Raw genomic sequence first — 8,631 nt, 5'->3', positions numbered from 1 at the left:
AAGGACTGTGGATGTGGGGGAGACATCCACATGCCGCAGGCCTGTTTTGTTCCCGGTGTAATCTGCTGATGAAGGCTCCTCTGACCAAGAAGACATGAGTGACAGGGAGGAGGAGAGTGTGGCAGACAGGACAGAAGGAGATCAATTATCTAGCTCCTCCTTGGATTCGGAACAAGAGTTAATGATACAGCCACGTATGCAGAGAGCGATGCATAGGCAGCAACAACTGAGAGATTATTATCAAAGAAAATGAGGCCATCTGTGGTTGGGTGGGGCTGTGGTAATTAGTGAGGCTGCTATAAATAGCAGCCTGTGGGTTTGGCCATTGTGGACGATTATCTGATCGTTGTGTTTCGTGCCTGCTTTGCTGACTTTGACCTTTGTGTGCTGATTTTTCCCCGCTTTGAAACTAAACCAGAGCAAAGTGGGTTTCACTTTGTGAAAGAAGAAGGACTGTGAATTGCCTCACAGCTGCATGCTAAGTATCACAGAACTGATGAGGGACTTGTACAAATTACCAGTTTGTTTGGAGACAAGTGCTCTTTGCTATACAAAAAGAGTGCTTAGTTTATTTGAATTTTCGGTATAAAGAACATTGTTTTGAATTTTCAAACGTGTGTGTGTCTGAAATTGTATCTGTGCATTTTCGGGAGGATTCTACCAGAGAGCTCGACAGAACAGAGTCCAGGGTTTATTTTTTCCCATCACAATAATCCTGTGTGGTGTAATGGTCTCAGAGTTACTAGCCAAAGGTGAGTTTCTGTTTGTTTTGTTGTTGCAGAGGCAAACATGGCTTCTTTCTTTTACAATCTGGTTTCATTTTGGTCTAACTTGATTGGGAGAAAAATGATAGCCATGGTAAAAAATGCCTCCCCCCAAATGTTTTACATAATGGCCATTTTGTATATGGCCAGTATATATATGAGTGAGAAAGAGATTTGAAATGAAAATTCTTTAATTGTTTTACATCTTCAAAGAATGTATGCCTCAAAACTAAACATATGAAACAGACTTATATGAATTAGATCACTGATCTTCTACACCATATCTCTTTTGAAAAAAATATTTCTATTTATTATGGTAAAAAAAATATAGTAAGTTTGATTGACATGGACTTTGGATTAATTACTTGTGCTATGTAGGCAATCAAGATACTCAAAAGAGGTGGCATTATTTAATTTATTTACCCCTCCCCACCTTATAATAACATTGCCAAATGCTAAATTTAAACAAATCTGTAATGATCTAGTTATTATGAAGGTCTGATAATGCCTATAATGTTTTTGCAGTGATTATTCTGTGTTGCTAATTCTATATATATAAAACTTAATGTGAAACAAAAATATCTTTTAAAAATGGTTTAAAATGCTTTAGAAGGTCTATTACTATTTGAAAGTTTAAGATCTGCTGAAGTTAGCAGTGGTTTTTGATTTGGTACCTAAGATTTGCACGCTAAAATATTATTCATGACTGTAATTCTATTCAAACAGTTTACGAATAAAGGACTTTTTTGCAGGACTCAGCATTTTCATAGGATTTTTTCTCCGTAATGCTTTCATGGGTTTCTTTTGTATAGGAGGAATTTCTTTAGGAGTTTTCAGTCCTCTTGCCAAACTGATGTGTTCACTGCAGAAATACTTGGTATCTACTTGTGACAAATAAATAAGCATATTTTCAGACAAGTCCATACATTGAGCATGGACCCAGTGGCCCTCACCATTTGAACAAAATATCATGGCTGGTTTGTTGAGTTCTGTGGAATACAAGGGCACCCAGGTATTGATGTCAACATCACAATCTGCGCAGCAGGTGACCCAGTAGCCTGATTCAGACTCATTTTCATTATCATCTTCATTACAGGTGTCCGTATCTATGTCAAAGCTGAAAGTGAACTCTTCTGAATCTTCAAAAGGGGTAGACTCTCCAGCATCTTCTGTAGAGCTCTGACTACATACTTGTGCCATCTGTTCTAAGCTCTGATCATTTTCTACTTGACATTTTAATATGTAGAAATAATTTGCATCAGAAGTCAGTTGCCTATTGTCTCCTGGTATACCAAATAAAATGGATCCATTTCCCATATCACTCCCAAACCATATCTTGCAGTGCTTGATATCTGGGGTCCATTCTGGGGCCTCTGTTTCAACTATCTCTATTTTGTTATCATCTAGATTGATGGTATTACAGACCATCCTTTTCTGGTTGTCAGAATGGTAGCCTCCAACAACAATAAATTCCTTTTCTCTGGTCTGTGTCATGATAGCACTGGAGACTGAGATTCCTCCAGGCAAAATTACACAGCTCACTGCTGGACTGCCTAAGGGAAGATCAATTTTTATTTTATAGAAATTGGGAGGTCTGATATTATTTTCCAGGGAATGTCCTCCTATGATATAAATGATATCATTTTGGACAAGAGAGAGATGAAAAGAAAAGCCATTCTGAAATTCTGGGAGAGCATATGAAGTACAGCATCCGAATTCAGGGTCAACCAGAAATATATGTGGCATACAATCAACCACACTATTCCACTTTTCAGATGTCCTCTGTCCAAGAGCCATATAAGATCTTCCCCCAATTATAACTATCATACTTTTGCCTAGACTATGAACCACATCAATACTATGGCCGTATCTGCTTTCAGGGACCTCTCCGACTAATTCTTTTTCAGTACATGTAAATGTGACTTTTTTGTTATTCTTGCTAGCTAAACATATAACATACAATTTATCAGAAAGTTCATTGTTTGGTGTTTTCCCTCCATGGATGAGATATTGGCATTTCTCTGGCTCTTTGACAATGCAGATAGCAGGATATCGTAGGGGAGGAAGGTAGCAGGAATCCTTGGAAAAGTATGCTGGCTTCAGTTTAAGTTCATCCTTTTTGAAATCAAGAAGGAAAATTCCAGTAGGACAGGACCTCTTTGGCCAGCCCTTCTGCCCAAATAGGAAAACTTGTCCATCAAAGTTCATCAAAGAAAATCCTGGTTGAATCAGAGAAGAATTGTTAATGGTTGATATCATCTGAAGAGACGTCTTGTCTGCCAAAGAAGTCATGCTGTTGTCTATTTCTGAGAAACAGAGAACAAGAACACAAACCATAGGATTATTGCCTGAACAAATGCAATACATTCTACATGGAGTTGCCCTTGAAAACTTTCTAGAAATAGCAACTATTACAAAATGTGGCAGATAAGCTGCTGACTGATCTAAGGCACAAGAATAATATGAAGCCTACATTTAAATATCTGAACTTAATATCTACTTGGCACAATTTAAAATAAACTTCAAAGTCCTGAATGGCTTAAGCTTAACTTTCTGAGGGTGTCTTTCTCCTCCGCTGATAATTTGCCTCTTTACTTTTATGACTGTGAAAGACCCTTTGGCAGATCTCAGAAATGTGGTATGTGTATCTCAGTAGTGGGTTCCAAAATCCTTTGCTACCTGTTTGTGCACACAAGAGTGCAACTCTTCTGCATAAACACAGAAGTGTCCTAGGTGGGTGGGTGGGTGGAGCCTCCCACTGCTGCCGCTACTAGTTCACAGAACCAGGCCAAACTGGGAGCAACCTACCGCTAGTGTGTCTTGAATTCAGGGGTGGGCTACTGCCCGGATAGGGGGTGGGGACGCAGTGGGTAGCAAAAATGGAGCTCCACCCCAGAGCACCCAATTTGCACTGAAAGATGTTGAAAGAAAATGCAGGGCATGCTGCATAAGCCACACCCACAGGGTGGTAGTAAAAATTTTGGTAGCCCTTCACTGTTTGTGTGGTTCCAAAAGGTGTTTTGCTTCAATTCTGTCCATATTTGGGGCAATGGCAAAAATGCATCTCTTTCATCAAGTTTTATAATTAAACAGGAATGTGGGGTTCACATTTAATAATGATAATAATAGCAGCAGCAGCAGCAACAGCAACAATCTTTGACCCCAACATCATTGCCTTCAACTGAAGTGATACCCTATGCTTTTTTTTTTTAACTCAAGAAAAATGTTAAGAACCTAGCAGGAAAAAGACTGGTAAAATGAATAACCAAAATAAAATGCAATAGAGATTGGGCTTGCTCTCTTGTTGCACAAGAATAAATGTTTAGTGAGGTTTTAGAGAAGCAGAACAATAATCAAACTGTGCATACCACTTTTTGCTCAACTGCATAAAAAGATAGAGAAGATTGGAAACAATAAATGAACAGCAGTACAGATCCTTCAAATTGGATCAGTTCTGCAGCCAGATGTTGAGGAAAGAGGAACTTGGACTACATAAATTCTCCTCAAGCTAAAGGCTACATAAGCCTTGGCTTATGTAGCTCTCATCCTCCTGGTACTTTCCATGTATAATTTATACTGAAACCAAAAGGAAATGGGTTGAGAGAACTGCCATAATCTTCCACAACTCCCTTTCATTTCAAAGATAAGGCCAATCTACTGAGTCCAATCTAATGCTCACTAAATAGTAGTGTGCATGCATAGACTAAGCTATAAAGTTCATGTTTCCCTTTCCCCACAACCAGAACAATTTTTTTTGTTCATGAGGATTACATTAAGAAAATGAACTTTGTTTTCATACTGGTTATGTTATATGTTATATATTACATATATGTATGTATGTAACATATTTTTGATGATAATGAAAAGGAAGGGAGACTAGTATAGATCTATTTCAAGCTATTTTGTTTTCATCAGCTCGCCATACCCTTACTGGGATTTATTTATTTATTTATTTATTTATTATTTGGATTTGTATGCCGCCCCTCTCCGAAGAGGGGTAGTCTGCCTGTAAGGCAGTAGCTTTAACCTGTTGTCCACAGATTCTTCTCCTGTCTCAGTTTGTGCCAGGGAACTATAATTTACATGGTTACATATTTTTGTTGATAAGTGAAAAGGAAGGGAGCCTAGTATAGATCTATTTCCTGCTGGTTATGGTCTTGTCAGCTAGACATACCTTTACTACGATTTGAACCTGTAGCTTTCTGTGTGCAAGGTAGGATATTAACCTCCGAGCTTCAGGCTCGCCTCTGCATCAACTTTTACCAGAGAAGAGGCATATGATTGTTTTCTGTCGAAAGGCAAAAATACTGTTTAAAGAACATGACCATACATGAATAGGCTAAATAATCTAGCACCCTACTTTTACTATTCCATTATTAATTGTGTGGGATGAATTTAACAGAATCATTTCTTCATGAAACAATGGCAGCTCACCCTACAGGAAAGCCAATGGGATAGTTAATGAATATTGAATTCAAATGAGGTAATGCTGGCAACCTCTTTCATTGGAAGATAACTGACCATAACCCTAGATTTCGGATAACAAATATTTTTTATTCCATGGGGAAGGAATTATTGTGAGACCTGGCATAGAAAATGAGCAAGGAGCCTCAATTAAGATATTTTCACATGGATACTGCTCTCATTTTAGAAGAGTGGGTTTGAGACCTCATCCTGTACCTTTCTCCTTCAAATTTCCTTTCATTAGTTATTCTATTAATTTTTAATGCTTTTATATAAAGACAGATTACCTAACACTATATGACACTAGCCTTCTTCAATTCCCAGATAAATTGGGTGGCAGGTTTGCAAAGACTGATATGCACAGTGCAAACAATGCACTACTTAAACTTTCTTTGAGAATGTTTAATTACTTTGCCAGAATTTGTTTAATGGGCTTTAATTGATCAATCTATATGGGTTTATGGGTGTACCCATCCACCCACCTATCATCAGTTATGCTTTATAGCAGTGATGGTGAATGAGAGAAATGAAAACTTCTGTAACAACAGATACTTTATGCCCAGACCAGGTGAGAGAGAGAGAGAGAGAGAGAGAGAGAGAGAGAGTGAGAGAGAGAGAGAGAGAGAGAGAGAGAGAGAGAGAGAGAGAGAGAGAAAGAGAAATAGAGAAAGAAAGAAAGAAAGAAAAAGAAAGAAAGAAAGAAATAGAAAAAGAGAGAAAGAGTAAGGAAGGGAGGGAGGGAAGAAGGTAAAAAAGGGAAGGATTAAGGAAGGAGGAGGAAGGAGAGGGAAGGAAGGTAAAACCAGGAGGGAAGGAAGGAAATTGAAAAGAGGGTGGAAAGAAGGAAGGTGAAATCAGAGGAACGGGAAGAAAGGAAGGAAGATAAAATAAGGAGGGAGGATGGAAGGAAGGAAGGAATAAGGATGTGCAGGGGGTTTGTGTGACTGGGTGGGAGTGCATTATGTTGGGTTGGCCATACCCACCCAGATTATAGACAGTCATACATTTATTTTTTAACAACAACTGTTCTATACAGGTAATCGATACAACCAAGTGTTTAGTGACTGTTCAATGTTATAATGGCACTGAAAAAAGTGATTTATGATTGTTTTTCAGACACATGACTCTTGCTGCATCCCCATGGTCGTGTGATCAAAATTAGTATGCTTAACAACTGGCTCATATTTATGATGGTTGCAGTAATTCTGGATCATGTGATCACACCTTGTTATCTTTTGACAAGTAAAGTGAATGGGAAAGCCAGATTCACTTAACAACCATGTTACTAAATTGACAACTGGAGCAATTCACTTAATGATTATGGCAAGGAAGATCATAAAACAGGGAAAAACTCACTTAACAACAATATCACTTAGCAATAGAAATTTTGGGCTCCATTGTGCTTGTAAATTGAGGTCTACTAGTATTCAGCAAAACAAACCCTTGTGAATTTTGTATGCATCAGCCTATGTTTGTATGTGTGCATATGTGAAATATTTTCAGAAACAGTCAGTGGAGAAAAATACTCACAGAATTGCTTTTTTCTTTAACCATGGAGGAACATAAAAACATAAGAGGAGCCATGCTGAATCAGGCCAAAGCCCATCGAGTCCAGCATTCTGTGTCACACAGTGGCCCACCAATTTTACATGGGGATCTTGAGCAGAAACAGAAGGCAAAACCCTCACTTCCCCTTGTTCCCCAACAAATGGCCAAGGGAATCCTGCCTGTCTCAACCAACATAGAGGTGGCACTTGGACATCCAATTCAATAACCAATGATGATTATCTTTGTCTTTAACATTTTTAAATCTCCATTCCCAAAGTTAGTTCTCATTATATCACTAGTCTAATGCACAACTATATTAAATTTGCATAGGTGCCATACATTCCAGGTGTACAAAACATGATGTTAGTGCTTTTATTTGAAATTCAAGATAGTGTAAGAGCTTTTGCTGGTTTTAGCAAATAGGATTAACTGATTAATTGCAAGGTCTACTACACTGAAAAAAATGCAGAAATGTGCACATGAAAAATATACAGCAGCATGAATAATGAAGGAAAGATGATACCTTAAAATTGTGATCCAGGTACTGTAGTGATTTCCTTCTTGCTCTAAAGCCTAGTGGATGGATAGAGAGGAAGGGCAGGTTAATGCTTTAGAGTAAGTATGAACTCTCCTGCTATACTACAGATGACCATTGAAAATACTGAATTCCAAATGAATTTAAATTTACTTTCTTAAAATTTCTTAAAAGCATTTGATGTTTTTAATCACAAAAACATCAATGCAATATTAAAATGGAAAATATACGTTGAGTATACTTGACAATAGCAATAGCTTTACAGCCCGCTCTAAGTGGTTTACAGAGTCAGCATATTGCCCACAACAATCTGGGTCCTCATTTTACTGATCCTGGAAAGATGGAAGGCTGAGTCAACCTTGAGCTTGGTGAGACCTGAACTGATGATCAGCAGAAGTAGCCTGAAGTACTGCATTCTAACCACTGTACCACCACGTCTCTGCACCACAATGTGAAGTTCAGTTTTAAAACTGCACCCAAGTTCTTTTATAGATTTTGTCTACCCTGAGTTTCCTGACTTTTTAATGAAACATGCATACATCATTTATCAAAATAACTTTTTCCCCCTACAGAAAGTGCATATATGTTAGTTTTGGGACCTACCTGGGCAATGGAGAATTTTGCTTCGTATGGTTATATTTGCATCAAAAACAGAGAATCAAATGTCAATACTTGTGGGTCTTTCTTTAACTGCTTTGAGGCACAGAAATGAGGCAGGCAGGAAAAGTGTTTGTTTAGTCTGCAGATGTGCTCTTGAGAGCTCCTTGATTGATGTGACTAACTGACTGTGACCATTTCCCCCACTTCAGATGGTGTAGAAGGAAACTAACCACTCGTTTACAGCTTTAACCCTTAGAAGTCCTAGCAGTCCTGAAGACTGAAAAGAAAGTAGTCTTAGGGTATTTTTTCTATCTAGAAAAAAACATTAATTTACAGCATCCTGGATGATTTGAAACATTGCAGATGTTTTAGAAATTTATGAGCTATAACTCTAGCAATTTAAATTATTTCTTTTAGCATCTAGCATCACAAAGAGCTAAAAAAGTGAGTCCCATTTATACCTTGAACAGCAACTATATTTATACAAAATAAACTGTATAACTGAACATCAGTCAAAGGCATATTTCCATAATATTCTTAAAAGTAATGACACAACAACAACAACAATTATTATTATTATTATTATTATTATTATTATTATTATTATTATTTATTAGATTTGTATGCCGCCCCTCTCTGTAGACATCTTTTTAGATGCCCTAAAGATGAAATAATGGAGCATGGTTAATACAGATTGCTTACAGTCTACACTAACACAAC

General features: G+C 37.7%; 1 protein-coding gene across 1 annotated transcript; it reads right to left on the bottom strand.

The window, feature by feature from the left end:
- Nucleotides 1-1,478: 1,478 nt before the first annotated feature.
- On the bottom strand, nucleotides 1,479-3,056 carry RAG2 (recombination activating 2). Its single transcript, XM_070734959.1, has one exon. It carries the CDS (start codon nucleotides 3,054-3,056, stop codon nucleotides 1,479-1,481), a length of 1,578 nt encoding a protein of 525 aa, XP_070591060.1.
- Nucleotides 3,057-8,631: the final 5,575 nt, after the last annotated feature.

The sequence above is a fragment of the Erythrolamprus reginae genome, chromosome 1 (genome assembly GCF_031021105.1).
Source record: "Erythrolamprus reginae isolate rEryReg1 chromosome 1, rEryReg1.hap1, whole genome shotgun sequence".
Classification (NCBI taxonomy): Eukaryota; Metazoa; Chordata; class Lepidosauria; order Squamata; family Dipsadidae; genus Erythrolamprus; species Erythrolamprus reginae.
Note: the sequence above shows the minus strand (reverse complement) of the source record. Positions and strands in the feature narration are given on the sequence as shown.